Source organism: Medicago truncatula, chromosome 8, assembly GCF_003473485.1.
Source record: "Medicago truncatula cultivar Jemalong A17 chromosome 8, MtrunA17r5.0-ANR, whole genome shotgun sequence".
In the NCBI taxonomy this organism is placed as follows: domain Eukaryota; kingdom Viridiplantae; phylum Streptophyta; class Magnoliopsida; order Fabales; family Fabaceae; genus Medicago; species Medicago truncatula.
Genome location: NC_053049.1, coordinates 14883309 through 14907754, shown reverse-complemented (window position 1 = coordinate 14907754; position 24446 = coordinate 14883309). Strand labels below are relative to the sequence as shown.

Genomic DNA, 24446 nt, shown 5'->3' with positions numbered 1-24446 from the left:
AATAATGATATATATAAAAATTTGCAATAGTAATAATTATTCTTTGGAGGCCGGGGATTTTTTATTTGCGATTTTGATATTATTAAAAATATTTTTTTCTATATAAATAACTAAACAATCATTTAACCGGTCATCTCCCACTCGATTTCGCATCTGATTTTTGATAATATTCATACTATCAAGAAAGGATTTGAGATATATGATTATAGGTGTGGGCCAAGAGAGAAATGATTTGTGTTAAGTGTGGACCATGTAATTAAAATGTCAATTATGGGTACATTATACTACTAAAAAAAAGTTTCTAAAAATTTTGTGTAGGCACAAGCCCACACATAAAGCAACATGCATTTGTCCCTGATTCCAAGTGAAAAAATTTAATTTAATGAAAATGCTAATAAAAGATAATAGCTTTTCACAGGTTCTAGGCTGAACTAAACTTTCCGGAATATCTTCGAGACCAATGAAGCGTCCCATTCGACTAGCCCTTTAGAACTGTACTGACCAAATATTGAGAACTTGCATGGTTCTTACGTCGTCTTCATTATTATGCTTCATCTGGGTGAATCAGACGCTTTCATTTGAGTTGGTTGATGGACAATGATACTCGACACTGTCTACCCACCTTTTGTCTATGTAGTTGAGTCGACGGTTCATGTGAATGCTATGAGATTATGAACACTTACTTGTTATATGATTGATGAGTCGATTGCCTTTGAAGAAATTGGGTGGACGTTGGTTTGTGAGAGTTTTGAGGGAGTTGGTTGGTGTTTTTGTGTTTTAATCAAATGTGGGAGTTGTTGTTTCTGTTCTAGAATATAACATGAACACAACGGCAATTAATTGTTGTTGACTTGAGAGAACGTCACTTAACTACCGTTGACGTGAATGGTAATTAACTGCTTTTGAAGTAAAAACGTCAATTTAAGATGCGTGGTAGCAAACCTAGAACGTCTAAATAGCAATTTTCAGATTAATTTTGCTAGCTGTAATTGTAACTGGACTGTCCATGACATTTCGAGAGTATCTTTACCTAGGCCCAAATATACTTTGCTAGATAACTTTCCCTTTGTAATATGCATACTCTCCACCTTCAAATAAATAAAAACATTATTAATATTTGTTTGTTTATTCAATAAATAAAATTCATTTTTCCATAGTAACGACAATTGTCACTCTCCATTTTCTCTGCTGATATCAATATAGTATTGAAGTGTAGTGTAAATTCATCATTGCATCATCTATATAATCCACATACTAGCTTTGTTGCCTAGAAAAACATATATTTAATTATAATTCTCCAAATTTTGGTGTAAATTTAATTATAATTCTTATATTAGTCAAAATACAACAAATTAAAAGCAATTACAAGGATATAGAAGCGAACACAATCTAATAATTATTCTACTAATATTTTAATTATTAAGTACTAGAGTTAGACAAGTACGGTTTGCCCATTCCTTTTATTGCGCTAACACATGTAAATTATTATTATTATTTTTTATAAAATTTAAATTTTAATAAAAAATAGTTAGATTTTGATTAAAATTATATGTATAGATGTTTGTGACGTAAGCTCTTAACCTTTTAAATGACACCAACAATACATCGTTATTAGTAAAAAAAATGTTTAAAGGTATAATTGAAATAATAAAAAATATAGCCCAAAATCTCTCATTTTGCTTATATATTGCTATAGATAATAGGGTTAAATATGTTTTTAGTCCCAATAAATATGTTAAATTTTCGTTTTAGTTCCTCTAAAATTTTCCTTCAACTTTTAGTCCCTATAAAATTTCCAATCTTCACTTTTGGTATTTAAAGATTTTTTTAATTAATAATTAGATAATATTATAAAAATGATAAAATAGTAAATAAAATACTATAAATGAAAGATTCAATTGGAAAAGGAAAATGTCAGCTTAAATTCGTGTATTTTCTTTATATATATATATATATAGAGTTTCTTTGCATGTTCTATCTGAAAAAGGTAGGAAAAGTATTTTTATGAATCTGCATCATGTAAAGGACAAAATGGACCGAGCCACCATAACTCAGGTTGGGATTATTTTTGGTAGTTCAGTTGGAAATGAGTAGAATTAGTTGGGAGAAGAGCAATTGACCTTCAAATGAGGGTATGGCTAAACATTAATAATATTATTTATTTTTTAAAATATTTAATAATATTTATTTATTTATTCAATATATAAAATTCATTTTTCCTTGGTCAGAAATATGACTTCAATTAAATAGAACTCATAAAATTTAGTCATTCATCACCAGATATATTTATTTGCTTGAAATTTTAAGCATTGAGTAATACGGTAATACGATCAAAACACACCTTAGGTGATAGTTCTCACTTTCAATTCTTTGTTTGAACATTCTTAGAAATAAATTGGAATATATGTTGTTCCTTTAAGGCACATGGTTTGATTGAAAAGTGAGAATATTGCTTTATAAACTAAGAACCACATATATTATGAAGTAATGTAGATTTTTTTGGTGTCCCAAAACACATGTATTAATAATGAACCATATATTAGTCAAAATGCAACAAATTACGTTTCTGACTTTGTTTGAGTCACAAAAGTCACAACATAATCTTCTATAAAGAACAGACAAGAAAAGAAAAGAACATAATCTCCTAAGTCATGGCAACAGCAGTGATCAAAGTGGCAGCTCTTTCTGGTTCCATCAGAAAAGTTTCATACCATTCAGGCCTTATCCGTGCTGGTTCGATCTTCGTCTTTTTTTGTTTTGTTCAAGTGTTTCTTCTTTTATATTTACAAATTGTTGTAGTTTTGAATTTGCATGGTTGATGATGATTGCAGCAATTGAGTTGAGTAAAGGAGCAACTGAAGGCATTGAGATTGAGTTCATTGATATTTCAACTCTACCTATGTATAACACTGATCTTGAGAATGAAGGAACTTATCCACCTCTTGTTGAAGCTTTTCGCCACAAGATTCTTCAAGCTGATAGTGTTCTTTTTGCTTCTCCTGAGTATAACTACTCTGTCACAGGTACATTTTCTTGTGCTTCTATCTTGATTTAGATTGTTTTTTTTTTTTATATAACAGCTACAAGTAATAGAAGAATAAAGAAACCGAAAATTGCAAGATTATGAGACACAATTTTTGTTCACGTAGTTCGGCCAATGGTGCCTACCTCTGCAATATATATAATACTCCGGTTCAGATTACAACAATAGTACAATACCCTTGAACCGTATCGCCCCTTGTCCTGAATTGTATGTCTATATATGAGCCGAATCCACTATTTGAATAAAAAATTGCAAGATAATGAGACACAATTTTTTATTCATATGAAAATAAAGAAGATAACAAGAATTGCTTACTTTATCTCTAATATCATTGACATTTTTAGCATTAGGACAAATTGCAGCTCATACAAATGGTGATTTGATTAGAACTTACGACTTTAACCTCGCGTGTGAAGGTTCAAATCCACTAAATTCCTCTTGGTAGGAAACCCTCCCCGCGTTGAAACATCCCTCGGCACCAATGGGATATTTGATTGCAATTGGATGACTCTAGTTTGGTCTAGGCCATAATTGTAATTTTTTCGGTTGAATCTCTGTTGATAGTGTCAACATTTCAATGGTGCCCTACCCGATAGCTTTAGCGCTTGTTTACTAATGATTTAGGAATATTTTTCTCGCGTCCCAAGGACACCCTGATCATTTCAAGGCTGCAGATTGTCAAAGTGAAGGAACTTAACGGTTGACAATCCCATTGCAAAAACGGTTGCAGATGGCTCACGGATAATATCATAATATAAACTGTAGTATTTAAATACAAGTTATACACTGTAAACTTAAACTGATATAAAGGAAATGCAGCCCTTCTAAATTCGGAGATATAGTCACAAATGATCGAACTTCCTTATCAAACATTACGTTAATTTTTTGCATTTTTTGTATAATTTATTCTTCTGAACCAGGATTGCTATTCTAACAGAAGAAAACACAGACTTAGTGTGCCATTTCTACCTATCAATTTTGTAAGACTGTGAATGAATCATGAAACATATAAAGCTTATTTCCATCTTCACCTTTGTTTTGTGTTTAGCTCCATTGAAGAATGCAATTGATTGGGCATCTAGACCACCAAATGTTTGGGCTGGCAAAGCAGCTGCAATCATAAGCACTGGAGGAGACTTTGGCGGTGGAAGATCACACTATCATCTACGCCAAGTTGGAATTTATATCGATCTTCATTTCATCAATAAACCTGAGTTCTTTATAAGAGCATTTGAGCCACCTGCAAAGTTCAATACTGATGGCGATTTGATTGATGAAGAGGCTAAGAATAAGTTGAAACAAGTTCTTTTATCTTTGCAGGCATTTACTCTAAGGCTTCAAGGCAAAAACTGAGTCTTAAATTATCAGTATATGATTTTGGATTTAGATATGTGAGCCTTGAAAATGTATTATTTCCTCACATACATTTTGAATAATAATGTGAATGATGATTAATGAGACCAAATTATTCACATTGGTCAAGCCTAAATCATGTGCTTGATATATACTATCTTTTTTGGTTTCAAGATAAAGTGATTATGTTAAGAGTCAAGAGTGCAATAATATAAAGTTTCTCTACAAAGTTGTTGAAATTAAATTCCATATTTAGATGATTTCAGCAAATTATTCACATTGGTCTGGTTTATCTACTTTGTTGAAATATCAAGAAGTTTACGTGTCATAAACATTTCAAACATCATCCGAACGTCGTCATCTCCTACAAGATTTAAGGACCCATACCAAACAAGTCCTTGCACAAGAGTTGTACAGTATCGATAAACAAGATCGGTCACCTTTATGGAGTTTTCTGGTTGAATCTTTGTCTAGATACATTGAATAAATCCATCCAATTTGATGTTTTCTTCACTTCAAACAACAATAAGTTATTGCATGAAAATACAACACCTTCTGTGTATGTACTTTCAACATGTCTTTTGTAATATACTTGGACAAAAAACTCTACTGGATACATGACTATGGGTGGAATTTCTTAAGATAGTTTTGAGTGTAGAGGATGGGTGATGAGTTTTGTTCGGTAGTGAATTGGGGAGGATGATATCTAATTATATTGGATTTGAATAAGATAACGCTGACGTCAGCATAGTATATAAGTGTGCTCTAATTGGCTGACTAAAATTTGGATAAAATGATGTTGACGTAAGCGCTTACGTCAGCGTAATCTGTAATCTGAATCTGATTGGCTGAGTGAAATTTAGATAAGATAATTTTAATGTAAGCGCAACCCGTAATCTGAATTTGATTCATTGACTGAGATTTAGATAAGATAGCGTTGATGACATGGAAATTATTTTGATCAATTAACTATGCCAACTCAACGCCACATCACTTAAATTGGTGGGGGACCAAAAAAGTGCATTGACTTTTTTAATAGATGGACCAAAAAACCAGTTTTATTAAAAATAGGAGGACTAAAAGTTTAAAAATATGTAAATAGGGGGATCAAAATCGCATTTAAGCCTATTATTTTTATAGTGGTACAGTGGGAAAAAAAACTTACATTTTACTCTCTTCATGCAGTGAAAAAAATTCTGGAATAACAAATGATACAAATGATACATGTATCTAATGAATTTGTGGTAAGATGGTTCATACTATGAGAAGGTAATGTGCTTGAATTTTGGTTCATACTATGATCTCTCTCCCATATCACATCTTGTAAATCAGAAATTCTAAAGATATCACCTCACCTTGATAAAATTTGTCTTTGAGTACTTTCCAGATTCAGAAGAAGTATTCATCCATAAGATGCTTTGATAAATTTCTGGTTCAACTCAATTGTTGAGCCATGACACGGTCATAGTATTGCACCTATCTCCTGACACGTTTTCTTTCCATGAAATTACATCTTAAATCACTCATATTGTGGTGCTTGCTTATACAGTTCAGTTTATATTCTATGCTTCGTATGGCATTTCTCTTTGATAATGATAATGGGCTCAGGCCTTGCTATTAGCAAAAGGCCTAATAAGAGTTACAATATTTGATCATGATAATAGGCTCAATATTTAAAACTATTTTTTAAAAACAAAAAATAAACACTTAACAAGATCCTTAAAGACACAAGTTGGCAAGTCTTTTAAAACAATTATACACTATTTGATAGTTACGATTAATTTTTTTTTTTTTTTTTTTGAGGGAAGTTACGATTAGTTAATATATATACTATTAAGCTTAATATACAAAAAAAAAAAAATATATATATATATATATATAATTTTAGTCCTTAAATAGTCCATATAAAATGCAAATATAGACTAAAAATTAATAAATTATTTTGTAAAACTAAACTTGAAATCGTGTAATTTAGTTTGGAATAAAAATATAGTTAACCCTAACTTAAATATATGAAATACCTAAAATTATTAATAAACATCATTGCAACTCACACACATTGTGAGGTCTTTGGTCTGAACTCTAATCAATTGAAATGGATACACTGTTACATTTTACGGACTGTACTACAAATTCTTACCTTCCACCATTAGCAAATTTCTCAATATCTAAACTTGGAATCTTTTTAAGAAAAATATCGCCACACTCTATAGTTTTATAATCTACCTAGTCTCAAGTTAAAAATTGGATATGGCCAAAAGCCAAAATCCAAAAACAATAAATAGCCATCACACCTATCAATAAAGACAAGCACCAAATTACACACAAATGCCAAGTGGATTTACCCCCACACCTTAAATTTCTAACCAAAATTACCTTTCACTCCATTAATTTCATCCCTCAATTATCATACATTACATTGTCCTTATTCAACCGTACCTTAGATAGATTCCACTCAACTCTTCTTTCATTCATTCATTCCCTCTCTTTTCTTTCAAAGAATTGATTGATTTAATTCATGTGACATTATTTAGGATACTGTCTGTGCCTACCTTGCCAGACACTGCACCTAGCCACCCTATACCTCTGCCATATACGGCTGTCAACGGCGGTGATTAAGGGTAGTTGAGATGAGATATGGTAACTTTTTCCCATCACAAGGTGTTTCTTATTTCCACCCCCCAAAATATTGTTCTGCTTCATTCTTCAATGCCATTAAAAACTTAGGCAAAAGTGTCTAAAATTCAAGGGCAATAGATATTTTGATAACCGAATGTGTAATGAGTAGTCACAATAGTCTCTTAATATATCAAAATTTTAAAATAATCCTTAATTATACGTTATATTAACCAAAATAGTCTTTTACGTTAAAATATGTCATTAATATTGCTATATTAGACTTCCAATATACTTACTTATCGTTATATTAGCTTTTACAAATACTTATTTACTATCATATGAGTCTTATATAAAAAAGAGAACTATTTTAACATCAAAGACTATTTTGATTAATGAATTACATAATGAGACACTATTTTAAAATTTTAATGTATTAATATATTGTTGTAACTATTTATTACATATTCAACGATCAAAATGATTAATACTCAAAATTTAAACAGAAGGGTAAATTACTGGAGGAAAGAAGTGAGACAGGTTTCCATATTTGTTGGAAACTTTTTCAGCAAATCAAACAAACTTTGTCTTGACACTTAGCTTTCATTCCTTATTATCCCCAAAAATTATTAAAAATTTCCTGTCTTTGTCTCTGCATTTTCATTAAATTTATCATCTGTTTTTCATTCTCTTTTTGTCAGATATTAATATTATCGTGCTGGTGAAGTTGATCCTCGTGAGTGTTCAGTTTTTATTTTCATTTCATTTTTTATTTATTTAATTTTTCAATATTATGTTCTTTTTTTACATACTAAATATTATTTTGAATTGGGTAGAATATGTCTATATCCTCATTGAGCAATAATATTTGTACATCTATCTCATGACAACATTAATGACAACCTTATTTTTCTCTCTTCTTATTGATCTAAAACAATGGAGAGAGAAAAATGAATAGAGAAGATAAGAACATCATCTTAGTATGAAAGAGAAAGTTGTACAAAAGTTATCATAAAATAGTTGTACAAATATCATTTCTCATCCTCATTTTATTTGGTCACTAAGATTTAAAATAAGTAAAATAAAATAATATGTTTCAGGACATTGTTTAAAAAACTAAAAGAAATAAAATGTGTATAAAAAAAATTATGTACTTGTTACATTTACAAAAATTATAACTTATATTTCCAATAAAAAAAAATTATTTTTATAGATTTGTTAATCAATACTTTTGAGACATTCTTAAACAAAAAAATTATTTAAAATGAAAATCATCAAGAAATTTTAACCTTTAAGCAAAATGTTAAGCGTAACATTAGTACTAGCTACCACTATTCGAGGTACTGCTTCTCAAAAGTCCAACACACAATAATACATTAGAACTTTTTTTGGCCTAAATGCTTGTCATCTTACGTGCAAATCACTCAATTCCATTTATGCTTGTTACTAGTTTATGATTACATAAAACACGTCATACTTAGATTCTGTGGTTGCTGTTCATTCAAATTACTAAGTACATTTTTTTCTATAAGATATGAAAATCAAATATTAAATATGCCCTCTCTTTTGTGAGCCGTCGGCTGAAACCCTAATTTTTTCTGACTTTTCTTCTCCATTATCGATCAAAGAGGGGTGGTTTAGGGTCAATTTTTGACTCCAAATCACCCTTCTAAATCGTTTTTCTCCTTCTCTTCTATTTAAATAAGTGATTTTCACATCGAATTAGGTTTTCCTTTTGTGAATTCATCGTCTTAGTGCAACCATGTTTTGTTTGTCGTCTTTGTGCAACGTTGTTTGTCTTTTCCCTTGTTCAGGTGTTTGTTTGATTCTGATTGTCAGATCAGCTTCAGTTAGATCCAACCAATGACTTTGGCGGCATCAACGTTGCAGATCCGGAGGCATGACTATTCCGGAGATTTTAATATAGTCATATTTATAGGCTTGTGTACTTTGCCGTTTTATGCTATTAACATGGATGTTGTGAGTTTGCTCACAGATTCATCATTTTTGTTTTTAATGAATCTGTATTGCATCGATGTACTCTATCAATTTGAATGAATGAATGTCCTTTGTTCTGTGTCAAAAAAAAGATTATGTGGTTGCTCCACAGCATTTTCTTACTACATTAGATTTTTGGACAGATTATGAAACTAACATCTGCTTGGTTTGCCAAAAAAAAATGAAACTACGTGTGGTTCTTCATGTTGTGGTTTAAAGCTTTATGTAGTGGTAAAGTTTAATTTGGACCACAAAATACACTACTTCAACTTACACCACTTTAATATAAGTCATTGATATATTTTAAAGGGTTAATATATCTTTACCGTCTGTAATTTGGGCGAGTTTCGGTTTACACCTCTGTAAAAATAAAAGTTTACATTCCAACTCTATAATTTAATATTCTTTCGTTTTAGACCCTGAAGCCATATGACTGGACAAAATGCTGGAATTTAATTTATTTTTTTTTAAATTTAGAAAGAAAAAAAATTGAAATTAAAAAAAAGTTCAGATTTTTTTCGAAATAAAAAAGTTTTTTTAAAAAAATTCTACAAAAAATAAAAATTCTGGATTTTTTTTATTTTTTAAAATCTGAATATAATTTTTTTATAATTCAGATTAAAATTTTGAAAATTATATAATTTGAAAAAAATTGATTTTATTTTAATTTTTAAAATCTGAATTTGTTTCTGATTTTTCGAATTTTTTAATTTTTTTTTTAAAAACTTATTTTTTCAATTTTGAAAAAAAAATAATCTTAATTTTTTTCTATTTTCAAATTAATTTTCATTTTTTTATAAATTAATATAAATGAAAATAAAAAAATTAAAAACAAAATTAATTATACAGTTAGCGCGCCACATCATCCAAAAATGCTGACTCAACATGCCACTTCATCGTGTTTGCACATTCAGATGGCCTCAGGGTCTAAAACGAAAGAATCTTCAAATTACAGGGTTGGAATCTAAATTTTTTTTTACGAGGGTAAATCGGAACTCGCCCAAATTACATGGGGTAAAGACATATTAACCTTATTTTAAATTTATTTTAACGGATCGGATCTCATGATAAAAACTGCTACGAAGGATTATTATAGTGGTGTAAGTTGAGGCAATTTATTTAGTGGTGTAAACTAAAAACACCCTTATGGAGTACGCTAAAATGCGTTTTGTGGAATAAAACTTTGGAACTCATCCATGAACTTAATGTTGCTAACCAACTTGGTTCCTTTTCAATTGTCCATTGTTTAGAATTTTTTTATTTGTTTATATGTTTTTTAACTAGATTAAATATGTTTTTTTCTTTATATATATTTTAACTTTTTGTTTTATTCTTTTTAAAATTTTCTTCGATTTTTAATCCCTTCCATAAAAGTTTTACATCACAACTTTTGATCTTTATTTTTAAATCAATTCATGTATATCATTCAAATATTAAAGTTTTTTTCCGTTATGTTTAGTACACCTTTTGATCATTATAATAGCAAAAATCTATTTTTCGAATTCACGATGATGGTAAACCTAGCCATATTTCTAAAAACAAACATCCATAGATGTATTTATTCTAAATCCATTATTTAAAAGTCTTTTTTAAGCACTTAATAAATCAATAGATCAATTTCACAAAACTTCAGGTCGAAAAAGGATTAAGCACGAGCATAAAACATCGATATAATAAAAATAAAATTATATACAATCATTCATATAAAGGGTTAACTTCACTTAATCCCAATATAAAAAAAGAAATTATCCACTCATACCCATGATAGCTTTACAAGAGAGATGATATGAAGATGAATCTATATCCAATGGTGATGACATTATTAATATTGAGTAAAATCTGCTGAACTTAGGATGTAAATAGTTATTAATTAGGGAAACAAGCACCAAGGGAGTGAACCTAGTGAGACCATTATCCTCGACCTCTTGATAAGATAGACGCTGATAGGGCTGCCCATTTGTAAAATTACCAAGGGGAGAAGGATAATGTGCTATGAGTGTCCTAAGATTTATAGATGGGAAGACCTTCGGGAACATTGGTCTTCATTGCCTTTGAATTAGCAAGACCCCGCACTTAAGGATCAATGTGCGATCAGCAGGTGCAGTTATCCATCAGAGGGATAGACCTAGATCAACCGAGATAGTATAGACCCCTCACGTAAGGTTCACCGTGCGACCAGCAGGTGCAGCTTGACAACCGACTAGGTTAAAATGTCCCAATAGCCTCATCACTTGTATAGTCTATTTAAGATAACTAAACGCGACATGAATTTATTTAAATCCAACAAAATAAATAGGGAGGATTCAAACCGCTGCTTACTTTTCTGCAACCAAACCAGGTAACTTGCTTTGTTGCAAACAGCTAAAAATTGCAATCTCTAACCCTTAACTATTTTATTTTATATCGTCAGTTTAAAATAAGTAACGTGAGTTGTTTGGACGAAACGACAATCTATGTGGATACGATACTCTACGTATCACTTTATTACTTGGTAAACGATTTGGCACACTTGCCTAATCCGACTATCAGTCGGGTCGGGCTTTGTAAGACTTAAGTCTGACATACTTCAAAAAGCATAGGCTTGAGCCTGACCTATTACCTTCATTTTTAAGGCTTGGCCTAGCATTTTTAAAGGTTCGATGAAGTCTGAAAGCCTATTTAATTAAAAGCCTATTTTATACAAAAGCTTAACCACTCCTATAAGCCAACTATTAAATAGACCAAATCTTATGAAGGCCTAAAACATATGAATAAGTCTGCTACTAAATAACAAAATTTTATGAAGGTCTAATCACACCAATATATCTGCTAGTATATAACCAAAGCATATGAAGGCGTGAGTTTATAAAAAATATTCAACAATATTAATAATAGAATAGAAATTATATTTAAAAGGTTTAATAAACCGACCTGATAGACTTAATGGGCTTTATAAGTCTGAGTTTAGCTTATTTAATTGAATAGGCTTTACAAAAAGTTTGAACCTATCATTCCTATTAAACGAGTTAAACTAAGTTAAATTTTAGATATGTTAAATCGTAGGCTTCTCTCAGACGACCTAGCATGTTCTCCCCGCTAACACTACTTATCCAAATTATGTTGCTACTAATAAATTGGCTATTGCCACCATGGTAGATAATGACAAGAACTTAAGTGGGGGGACCATTTCCTATGAAACAAAGCTTTTGTGACTGACATAAGATACCTGAATGGGAGACAAGACCCTAACATTGTTGAAATCAAAATAAAAGAGCAACATAAATTTAGAGCATTGGTGGGCTCTTTGCGATCCCATTCAACAACAAGTTGCCTGCATTTTCGTTGACATTATGTACTTTGTGTCTCTCCAAATTACATAAACCACACTATCTTTGGGGCAACATTTGTTTAGAGAGACCTAACAAAACAGAAGGGGACATTGATAGAGTACATTTTTAATAATGGGGTCATTCAATTTAATATTGCATTGATTTATAAGTTTATGATTTCCATGTTGACACGTAGTAAGTTACCACACGACCATCCTCTCACGATCATCACTGTGTTTCCGAGACAAAATGGAAATTTGTGTCGAGAAATATATAAACTTGAAATGCCGGCCATGAAGAAAGAAGAAAGGTAAATAGTGTTACATCGAAAATTTGTATCTCGTATTCATACTCGTATTCAGAATTTTCGTCTCACAAGATATAGATTAATGTAATATAAATTCATAGGTTTATAAAAAAAACATTACAATTAAAAAGAAAAATAAATTATTGCATTATATAAGTGGAAGAAGTGTTGTAAGTGCAACGAAAAAATTTGCGCATTGTAAAGTTGTATGGGGAAGTGTTGAACCCATATTTGCTTCATGACCAAGTTGTATAATTCATTTGTTGTGTGGTCTTTATTCGTTTATATATATATATATATATATATATGCGAGGGCTTGGGTCGCCTTACCCTTAGACTAGCCCTGACAGCCATCTATCTCACCCTCCTTATACGAGCCATATGTTTCAATTTAACCCAACCAAATGGCAGGGGTTTCCATCCTATAAGAACTACATTCATCCATAAAGGCATTGCTAATGCATAATTAGATTAATAAGTCACATCATATCTCATTTAATTTTTTTTGAATAATCGTATCTCATTTAATCTAATGGTGAGAGAAACGGAAATGCTTATTCTCGTGAGAGAAATCCTCGCGAATGCCTAGCAAATTGTTTCTATTAGTTGGTCAAACTTTAACCACCACCCACACTCTCCATGTTTTCCTAGAATAGTGGAACATTAAACCTCATCTTCCTTTGAAAATTTAACATGCGACCTTCGTTGGATTTTACGAAGCAATGCTTTGCTATGAATAGCACTACTCTTATAAAAATTAACTTATGCATGATGTAAAATTTACCTCACTTATGCATCATAGAGTTGCTCCATGATATATATGTATCTTGCTCACTTTTTCATAACGTAGTAATCAATATGACCTGGATGAAAGCAAGTGACAAGTCACCTTTGTTGCAGCAAAGTGAAGCTTTTGTGGGGCCACGAATATAATGGGTTTGACCTCGTCATGAAACTCAAAGTTGAGCTGGCTAACTTGCATATCAAAGTTCATTGTGGGATTTAATTTGCCTTATTGGAACATGTTCAAGACTTGATTATGAAAAAGACAAGGTGCATGCACATATTAGGATATGGAATTCTTGCTTAAATTTGTAATATGCATGTAAACATAAGTTATACTATAACAGTGAATTTACCAACAAATATAGTGTCCCACACCTAGCCGATGATTGAGTCTTTACTCTTTATGATCAATGGATATGAAAGAATCAAATAATAATAAAATAAATATAGTACAATGAAAATGATCATGTCTTAGGACATTCTCCATTCATATATTTTTGAGATTAATACTAGTAATTAAACATGTGAGAAACACCCTAATGATACACAGAAACATTTCAAAAGCCATTTGAAAATTAACAAACGAAAACCTTGGTCATAATTACCAAATAAATTTCTTTCATATATGATCAATGGTCAAGAATAATGCAAAATTCAACTTCTAGAGCCTTCAAACTCATTCATCGTTTGAAATGAAATATTTCCCAATGTCCACTCGTATCGATTATAGGTGATCTTCAACATGATTAATTTAATAACATGTTTACAAGTCATTTGTCAAACTCAAAGAATTTGATTTTGGTGATAACCGTCGTAAACTAAACTCCTTACTTAAAATATGGTATCAACAAAACGAGTTATTCTTAAAATATATTTACCCCTGCCCTAAAAAAAAGTATATATTTACCTCTATTTTGAATCATTATGTACACGACCGCCCCCAAAACACCCAAATTCAATAATTTGATACTTTTTTTTTTTTCAATGAATAATAATTTGGTACTCTTATGATGATGTGCTTGGCACTATTATACCAGTGCATTTTCTTTTTGACACAGGCAGTATACCAGCAACATAGTGGCTCACATGTCTCTCTGCTTAACAAAAATGTTATTGGAACCTTTTTATTAATCAAAAGTTTGCAAAAATAACACAATGGTGTATCAATTAATGATTGCTTGCTCCAATTACATTTTGTTTTTTGAGAGGTGCCCAATTTTTTTATAAACTTATTTTTTTTTCTATGATAAAAAAGAACAATAATTATTCGACAAGCTCAAACAAATTCCCGTATAATATTTAATCCGGCCCCTCCTCTCTACATGCAATCATGCACTTGATCAATTTAAAAAAAAAAATCAAAATCAAAATCATGCATTTGAGCTACCTCCATTAACTACATGCAGAAAAAAGTTAGTATTAATGTACATGAAAACATTTAATTGTTATCTAGAGTTATTAGACATTTTTCAATGATAAAAAGAGAAGGGGTATCTCTCTTTTGTACCAAAAAAAAGAGAGAGAAGGGGTATTTTTGTAAAAATCATTAATAAATGTAAAGTTTTGAAAAAAAATCTCATATTGAAGGAAAAAATTCTCATAAACGAGTCACAGTAAGGAATCAATAGAATATATGACGACGTTTCATCATATATACTCCATTTTAACATTAGGTTCATGTTAGCTAACATTCAATTTATCATAGATACACTCAAATATCAATTAAAATTTAATAGGGATTAAAATAATTTTATAGGCATAAAAAAATTGCGCACATATTTTGAATTTTATGGGAGTTTGACGGCTCAACTGATTTGAACTAAATATTAAAGGTTAATAAGTTATTCAATAGCGCTTAGATGAGATGACACATGTATCTTTTACGTTAACAAAGGTCATGAATTCAAATTCAATCTTTAAGAATAGTAGCGTTAAAACTCTTAAAAAAAGTTAGTTGCTTGTTTAGGTCTCACAAGACTCGAAAGTTAATGAGTTAAAAAGACCGAATTCAAATTTCTAAAAAACAATATAAATCAAAAATACATCTAATTATTCTATTAACCTAGCCAACCTTATTTTTTGACAATAACTTTCTAATTCATCATAGAGGTTTCACAGGGGACTCGAGGATTAATGAGTTAAAATGATGGAGTTCAAATTCCTAAAATAAAAACATAAATAAAAAAAATATGTAATTGTTCTATAATGAGGTGATAGACATTTTGATCTCTGAATGTGTAACAAGTAGTCATAATAGTCCCTTAATGTGTCGAAATTTCAAAATAGTTCTTGATTGTTCACTTCGTTAGTCATAATAGTCTCTGGCGTCAAAATAATCCTTCAATACTGATGTTAACTCTTTTCATATAAGGATCAATAAGTAAGTATTTATAAAGTCTAATACGATAATGAATAAGCATATTGAGGGACTAATATAACAATACTAATAAAACATTTTAACGTAAGAGAACATTTTAAATAACATAGTGTACAATTAAATATCATTTTAAAATTTTGATATATTAAAAGATTATTATAACTGGTTCTTACAAATTGAAGAACCAAAATCACTAGTACTCATTCTTCTAATCTAGCTAACCTTAATTTTTTTGACAGTAACTTTCTGATTCATCATAGATTGGACAGTTTCCTCGACAAATTTCATTCAATCTTAGAAAATTTTAGGTCGCAGAAATATTGTGTCATTGGGTTATGAGTTATGACTTGCATGACACATATAGAAACACCTTTTAATAAGAGCATCTTCAATAGGATCATTACTTAATAAGGACCACTCTCCGTTAAGAACTCTTTATTGGATGAAGAAAAAATGAGTTTATGTTAAGGAACGAGCAACTATATAAGGACTTTCTCTCTCCTGAGTAACTATCGGGTTTCACGTTTAAAAAAATAATAAAATATGTACTACTTTGTCCCACTTGCATAAAAGAATAATAAAATATGCACTACTTGGTCCCACTTGTAAAAAGGAGTAATATGTAAATTATTTTTGTTTAATGATGTAAAGATAGTGGAACATATTTAAGTACTTTTCAGTGGAGTCCTTATTAGTGTATTGTCATTGAAGTCATTGAGTTCTTAATAACTACTTTTATTAAAAAATTATAAATAAATGATGTGTCACATGTGGTCTATTAAGAAGTCCTTATTAAGGAATTACCATTATGGATGCTCGTGTTTTGCCTCTATGAAAATGTCATAGCCCGTTGATACTATCTAGTAATATAAAATGATTTTGTTAGTAGCTTGAGACAAAAAGATAGAGAGTCATTTATTTTTTAAAATTCGGTATTTAATCTAAACCCAACAATTTGTAGATCAATTTCACCTTCTATTAATAAAGAATTAATTTAAAGTCGGAATAAAACTCCGTATGAATCAATCTAAAAAAATGATATTAGATTGATTTAAACATAAAATTTCAAGAGAACACTTTAAAGATCTCTCTCAATCCTACCTTACTAGATCATCTTACGTGGGTTTATGAGTTACTCCCTCCGTCCTTATATGTAAGTTTCCTTTACATTTTTCACATTTCTTAAGAAAAATTGTTAGTGTAATTAATGTGTATGTTTTGTGTGTTAATATTACCAAATTGTTACTCCCTCCGTCCCTTAATAGATGACCTAGTTGACAATATACATTATTGACTTGATATACTTTGACCATACTTTTCTACTAATTACAAAGATAAAAAATATCATGTAAGATGTTGTTGGATTCGTCTTGATGAATATTTTTAAAATATTAAATTTTTATAAATTTTTTTAGTAGAGAATTGAAGATATCAAAGATAAAACATATGCATTGATACGTGTGTTAAAATCAACTAGATCATCTATTGAGGGATGAAGGGAGTATTTGTTTGCATGTGTATTAAATTTTGACTATTCAAATTTCAAGATAAGTTAGTAGTATTAATTAAGGGTATGTTTAGGAAAAAAATAATAAATGCATCTAGTAATTTGAAAAGGGGAACAAAAATAAAATCAAATGGGTGCTTAGATATAGGGAGATAATATTTAATATACGAAGAAAATCATTTTTTCATAAATAATCTCAAGATTAAGGTAATGATAAAAAATAAAAAAAAACATTTGATAGGATCAAAATTATTTATTTTTCTTATATATAATGATCAAAATTATTTATTTTTTCGAAAGATAAAACTAAAATTAGAATATACATGTAATAATTTGCTAAAAATGGCATTGACAACCTCTTCACCACAATTTCAATCTACCAAAGTCATGTTTCCTATTACTTTTAGGAGCCAAATTCGGAATCAATAGAATGATGAGTTGAATCTCTTTGGTCTAAACTAACTAAACAAAGAAAACAAACAAAAAGCACAAAGAATAAAAATAAAGAGAAAATTAATTTTTTTTTTTTTTTAAAAAAGACAGAGAAAAATTAAAAGAAAAAAGAAAAAACAACAAAAGCCAGTTACTGGTTCCAACCAACCTTTTCTGTTTCCTTGTCAATCTAACAGCACAACACAACAAGTTTGTATCATCAAAATCTAAACACAACCCATTTTTCAAAACCAATTAAGGAACCAAAATCTGAGGAAAAGTTTCAAACTTGGCTTTTGGGTTTGGTTTTTTTCATCTTGTTTTTCACCTTGTTTTTTTCCTGCAGAAAATGTTTTTTTCTGCAACTTTTTAACCCTTGATGAAAATGATGCATTAATGGAACAAAAAGGGTGAATGGTATGTGGAAAGTTGAAAGATTATAGAGAAAAGAATCAATGAACAAAGAGTTTAACAGCATTGTTAAGGTTTGGGAAGCAGCAGTTAGAAAATCAGCTGGACCAAAGAAAAGGGTAAACAGAATATTCACAACACCAATGTCTGTTTCCCATGTTGATGATGATAATGATGTTTACCAGGTTGAGAAGATTCTCAACAATGGTGATTTTTATACAGGTCAATGGTTGAATAATTTTCCTAATGGTCAAGGTAAATATCTATGGACAGATGGTTGTATGTATGTAGGTGAATGGTTAAAGGGTAATATCACAGGTAAAGGTAGGTTTAGTTGGCCTAGCGGTGCTACCTATGAAGGTGATTTCAAGAATTGTTTTATGGATGGTAAAGGGACTTATATAGGTTCTAATGGTGATACTTATAAAGGTTTTTGGGTTATGGATATGAAAAATGGTAAAGGGACACAAAGTTATTGTAATGGTGATTTTTATGATGGAGAATGGAAAAAAGGGTTGCAAAATGGACATGGGAGGTATCAATGGAAGAATGGGAATCATTATATTGGTCAATGGAGGAATGGTTTGTTTGATGGAAATGGTACTTTGATGTGGCAAAATGGGAATAGATATGATGGTTGTTGGGAAGAAGGTTTTCCTAAAGGGAATGGTACATTTAGGTGGAGTGATGGTAGTTTTTATGTTGGTATTTGGAGTAAAGATTCAAAGGAACAAAGTGGTACTTATTATCCTTCTTCTGGTGATTCCGATGATGATGCTCGTGTGGATTGGGATCCTATGGACCTTTTTTCTGTTGATTTGATTGATTCTTATGTTTGTGATCTTGAGAAAGTTTCAATTTTTCCTTCACAAAAGAATTTGAACATGTTTGGTTTAGAGGAAGATAAACAGTTATTGTCGAAGAAAAGTACCGATGTTAATGGTAGGGCTAGGTGGATGTCAGGGGATGAAAGGGTTAGTAATTATAGTTCTGAAGATGGTTCTTATAGCAGTTATGATGGATCAAGGAGTCCTATGATTGATCATTCTGTTCCAAGAGTGCCAAATTTGAGATTAAAAGCTCCTAAGAGACAAGGAGAGACTATTTCCAAAGGGCATAAGAATTATGACCTCATGCTTAATTTGCAGCTAGGTATCAGGTACTTATCATAGTTTTTACTTTTGATGTGATTAATTCTCATTTTTTCATGTTTAGGAAGCTTTCTAGCTTAACTGTGTGTTTGGTTTTGCGGTGCCGAAAATTGATTTTGACTGAATTAATTTTATAAAATTGGTCGAACGTAAAGTCGTTTATGTTTGGATGCATTCATGAAAAAGTGATTTTTATCGCTTCATGTTTGGATCAGAATTTCTTGTGTGTCTACAATCTACATGTCAGTTAATATGTTTGAGAATTGATTCTATTCTAATAGAAATATTAGCTTTTAAGTAGAATTGATTTTGAGACAATTTTGAAGTTCAAAGCCAGACATGACAATTCATGGTCAAATTACGTCTGGCTTACTCAAACGAGATTCTCGGAGGTTCGAACATAGATTTAGCTTTCTTTTTTTGTTTTTCCCTATCATTCTAAGTGATATATTGATAGCTTGCTTGGTTTTGCGGTGCCGAAAAATGATTTTGACTTGGCTTATTTTACCATGCTATTGGTGCAATGATGAATAAGGCACTCAAGAAAAAATAATTTTCCTTTCCTTGATTCTAATTTTAATTGCACCTTTATTAATTTGTTGTGCCATAGCACAGACATGCTGTTGGAAGACCTGCTCCAAGTACATCTCTTGATTTGAAGTCTTCTGCATTTGATCCAAAAGAAAAAGTATGGACTAAATTTCCACCAGAAGGATCCAAGCACACACCACCTCACCCGTCTTGCGAGTTTAGATGGAAAGACTACTGTCCAGTAGTGTTCAGGTAATCTTTCGATGCAAAATTGTTATTGTCAATTAGGTGTGTTGTGTTTTGTATCAGAACCTGCACTTGTTGAGTATACTCTTATGAAGTTGTAACCTCTCTTTTAAGTCACAAAGAGGTTGATAATATATGCTTTTAGGCAGTGTTGCTAAATAGCGGCTATAGTGCTACAGTGTAGCAGAATTGGAACAAAACACTTTTGTTCCGTGATGCACTATTTAGTAAAAAATGTTATCAAATAGAGAATATAGACCGCAAAGTTTGTTCTATGATCTGCAATTGACAACACTGCTTTTAGGAATGGTTTTTCTGTTTTCTCTAGAATATGGTTGCGATAACATTAATAAGATCATCTCTTTATATACAACGATTCTGACAATAGAACTTATCTGCTTCTCCGAATTCACCAATCCTAATGGTTCATTTGGTTTCTATTTGTAGGGCTCTAAGAAAATTGTTCAAAGTAGATCCAGCTGATTACATGATATCATTATGTGGGAATGACGCCCTTCGAGAGCTCTCCTCCCCTGGAAAAAGTGGAAGCTTTTTTTATTTGACGAACGATGACCGATACATGATAAAGACCATGAAGAAATCAGAAGTAAAAGTGAGTAGTTCCCTCTTAGTTGGCCAGATATAAGATAAGCCATTAAGCCTTAAGGTTTTGTAATGCTCCTCTTGTTCCGAGTTTTTGAAACTTGATGGAATAATACTATACATTACTAAAGAACAACACTATATATTTTAGGCATGTATTGTATACTTGTCACATTATATGTTTTTGAATTAGTTTCAACTATTTTTCAAGTTTACAAGGCTTCTTTGACATGATAGTTTTCAGCTGTAGCTTCATTATAGATATCATTTTATTTATGTACTACTGAATTATATTTCAGTTGGAACTGTTTAAAATGATTGCAGGTTTTCTTGAGAATGCTTCCTGGTTACTACAAACACGTTCGTGCATTCGAGAACACTCTAGTCACCAAGTTCTTTGGCCTACATTGTGTTAAACTACCAGGAGCTTCACAGAAGAAGGTAATGTTGTGTTTTTGTATAAACTTCTACTTTGACAGAAGCACTTATAATAATAATTGACTACACTCGATAAATTTCAGGTTCGGTTTGTCATCATGGGAAATCTATTTTGTTCACAATACGCAATTCATAGGCGCTTTGACTTGAAAGGTTCAACGTTTGGTCGTACAACGGATAAATCTGAGGAAGAAATAGAGCCTACAACAACACTTAAAGACCTCGACCTAAATTATATATTTCGGTTGCGAAAGTCTTGGTTTCAAGAATTCTGCAGGTACTTATTAATCACTTCTTGTCTCACTCAACATGTGTACAGAAATCCAAATTGTGTGCAGTCACTATCTTAGTCATTGGATGAAGATCAGATAGTTCATTTACAAACTCGTAATATGAACTGTCTGATCTATATCCAACGGTCGAGATGCAATGACTGCAGGAATTTTCAACTGCATCAAATCCATTTTCATGTACCAAGTAGGATATTGAACTATGCTAGTTTTTGTTAAATTGAGCACAATTTAAATTTTTGCTTGTGCTATGTGAATAAAACATGGTTACATTTTGTAACATTTTTTCATACAGGCAAGTGGATAAGGACTGTGAATTTCTTGAACAAGAAAGAATTATGGATTACAGTATGTTGGTTGGTCTTCATTTTCGAGGAGTATCATCATGTAGTGAAGCTGGTACACCTTCTCGCAGTTCTGGCGCTCAAACTCCAACAGGTTATGTCTTATCTTAGATGGGTTTTCTTAGGTTTTTATTTTTTACTTGAATATTTTCTGAATCCATTACATATATTGCAGGTAACTTCGACGATGGGGCTCCTCGTCTTTCTGGAGTCGATGTGGACCGTATCGTAGTAGATCCTAGCCGGTATAGTCTTTCACACACATAATAGCAAAATTTTCAATAACTATATAGTTTTGATAGCTAAGTTGTAACTAAATGGTTGCATTTTCTGAAAGTATTTGCATTTTGTTTCAATATTTCAGGTGGATTCAATTAGGTATAAACATGCCAGCGCGAGCTGAAATGACTACACGAAAAAGTTGCGACACACCACAGTTGGTTGGAGAACCAACAGGCGAGATATACGAAATCATAATCTTTTTTGGTATAATAGATATATTACAAGACTATGATATTAGTAAAAAGCTTGAGCATGCTTACAAAGCATTTCAATACGATGCAACTACAATCTCTGCCGTTGATCCAAGACTATACTCGAAACGGTTTCGCGATTTCATCTACAGAGTTTTTGTTGAAGACACTTCTTGAGGGCTTTAGTTTTTGAAATCTGACCAATGCACATTAGTTGGAGGGTATTTTGTGATTGATATGTTACACATTTCTGAAGTTTGTTCATTTTCCCTCCCTATAGTTTGTCAGTTTTTCATTTAATTTTAGTCACAGCTAATGTATGTTGTAGTGTAGATTTTGAGAGTTACTAAAGCCTTTTCCAATTGTACATGAAATCATCAAAAGGGTAAAAAAAAAAAAACATTGGAAATTATACATTTTTGTACATGAGGTTGAGATTATTGGTATTTTTTTATTATTTTCAAAAAGTATTACTCGTCCTTACCACATTCTCATGGTATAAGATTTTAAATGCATGTTTGAATTCACCGTAAAGATAGTCTCAATTTCTCACTTTGAATCAAAAACTTAATCTTTTAAGTCAAGGTTTGACATGAAGTGGTAAAAAATTGTGTTAAAATAGGGGGAAAAAATTATACTAAAGTTTTAGCTAAACTTGCTTTAAGTAAAATATTAAATCATAAATAACTTACTTCAAACAGTTTTAGTCAATTTGATCTAAAATCATGTTTGACAAACTTCTATTGAAAATTTTGTTTCCACCATTTGACCTCAAAACAAAATTGTTGGCTAACTAACACCTCATTTGAGAGCACAATTACTGATATATTTGACCTCAAAACTATTTTATATTTGTATAAAATAGTAAGTTTTTGTAGTCTCCAATTTTTTGTTTAGTTATAATTATATAATTGTTTTATCACTTATCTGTTGATAAATTTGTTATATACCTCTTAGAAAAAGAGAATAAATTTTCTATGTAAATATTTATTTTTAGGAAATGATTCTGCTCTATCTTTGTGAGTTTATCTTAATTGGTAAGAACAATACATAATATATGCAAGATTTGAAGATTCCGCTCTTATCCATTGAAATTTCTGAAACCGTCGCTAGGCGTATTCATCAAGCACAACATGTTTCGCTATGCTTAAGCATGAACCTTGCATTGTAGGAACAAAAATCACCAAAGATAGACCACCAATGATTTTCTAGACTTGTTATCCCACTAATAATTGAAACTAATAATTTGAGAGGTGGTCGATAAAAGGACCATGAGCCATTAATGAATTTTAAATGAGATAGTAGGGACACACCCATGATTTTGAGATAAGATCTTGAAAGTATGATCTCTACATTTGTTTTAAGAAAGGTTTAGAACCAATATGTCCCTTATAATTTTCTTTTACAAAAATAGATACAACATTTTTCAGAATTTTGAAAATGTCAATCATGTTTTCATTATTTTAACTTTTTGGTCTTAAGATTTTGAGTTTTAGATGTAATGTCCTATTTTCTTGTGATTTTTATCAATAATAAATTAATATGTCAGAGTGGTAAAAGTCTTGAGAGCATCTCAAGCAAAGTGTTTAAGGTTCGATCTCTTTTGTAAATCAAGAAAATTGAGTTCGGGGTGAAGAATCTATCTTATGTGTGAGATTTTCTGACGAAAATTAATCATTACTCCCTCCGTTTCAAATTATAAGTTATTTTGGGAAAAAAATTCATCTAAAATTCTAGATCGTTTTACAATACCAAAGAAACATTAATCTTACTTCTTTTATTATACCCTTCAATTACTATATCTTCTTTCATTTCATAAATTTATATTTCTCATACCATTTTTTAAAGACAATTTTGTAAAATAACTCATTTTATCTCTTTTCCATATAAAATTAATTATATTTCTTAATAGGCATGAAATGTCCAACGTTATATAATTTGAGACAGACAGAGTATTAAACAACGATGGAAACTTGATACCTAGGTAACCCAAAAATATATTTTAAAATAGCTCAGGGTTCCGATCTTTGAAAGACGTTAGTCAAAGTCGGGTTGAATTTCTCTAAGGATGCATTTGATTTGTTAAAAATTGAAAATTTTGTCGAAGAAATTCCTGCGAATCTGGTGCATTTGACAGTAGTAGTTAATATATATTACCGGTGATTGAGATTGGCAGTTTTTGGATTGTTTACCAAGGGATATCAAAAAGAATATTCACTCTATATTATGCCA

The 24446-nt window shown here is 30.8% G+C and overlaps 2 protein-coding genes across 2 annotated transcripts; both read left to right on the top strand.

Moving 5' to 3' along the window:
- Positions 1-2568: 2568 nt before the first annotated feature.
- LOC11443984 (NADPH:quinone oxidoreductase) lies at positions 2569-4661 on the top strand. The gene is made up of 3 exons (XM_003627795.4): positions 2569-2733; positions 2832-3023; positions 4092-4661. Exons 1-3 carry the CDS (start codon positions 2652-2654, stop codon positions 4394-4396), a joined length of 579 nt encoding a protein of 192 aa, XP_003627843.1. The 5' UTR covers positions 2569-2651; the 3' UTR covers positions 4397-4661.
- Positions 4662-17858: 13197 nt separating this feature from the next.
- On the top strand, positions 17859-22640 carry LOC11444132 (phosphatidylinositol 4-phosphate 5-kinase 6). The gene is made up of 8 exons (XM_003627796.4): positions 17859-19297; positions 19905-20072; positions 20514-20679; positions 20994-21110; positions 21191-21384; positions 21693-21835; positions 21917-21986; positions 22106-22640. The coding sequence occupies exons 1-8, from the start codon at positions 18183-18185 to the stop codon at positions 22389-22391; spliced, it is 2259 nt and encodes a 752-aa protein (XP_003627844.2). The 5' UTR covers positions 17859-18182; the 3' UTR covers positions 22392-22640.
- The last annotated feature ends 1806 nt before the right edge of the window (positions 22641-24446 follow it).

What these genes read in the sequence shown, in the direction of transcription:
- LOC11443984 (XM_003627795.4), top strand. Translation starts at nt 2,652, where the DNA reads ATGGCAACAGCAGTGATCAAAGTGGCAGCTCTTTCTGGTTCCATCAGA. An exon ending in TTCAGGCCTTATCCGTGCTG is followed by an intron (nt 2,734 to 2,831) that starts GTTCGATCTTCG and finishes TGATGATTGCAG; the next exon opens with CAATTGAGTTGAGTAAAGGA. An exon ending in GTATAACTACTCTGTCACAG is followed by an intron (nt 3,024 to 4,091) that starts GTACATTTTCTT and finishes TTTTGTGTTTAG; the next exon opens with CTCCATTGAAGAATGCAATT.
- LOC11444132 (XM_003627796.4), top strand. Translation starts at nt 18,183, where the DNA reads ATGAACAAAGAGTTTAACAGCATTGTTAAGGTTTGGGAAGCAGCAGTT. An exon ending in TGAAGAAATCAGAAGTAAAA is followed by an intron (nt 20,680 to 20,993) that starts GTGAGTAGTTCC and finishes AAATGATTGCAG; the next exon opens with GTTTTCTTGAGAATGCTTCC. An exon ending in TGGTTTCAAGAATTCTGCAG is followed by an intron (nt 21,385 to 21,692) that starts GTACTTATTAAT and finishes TTTTTCATACAG; the next exon opens with GCAAGTGGATAAGGACTGTG.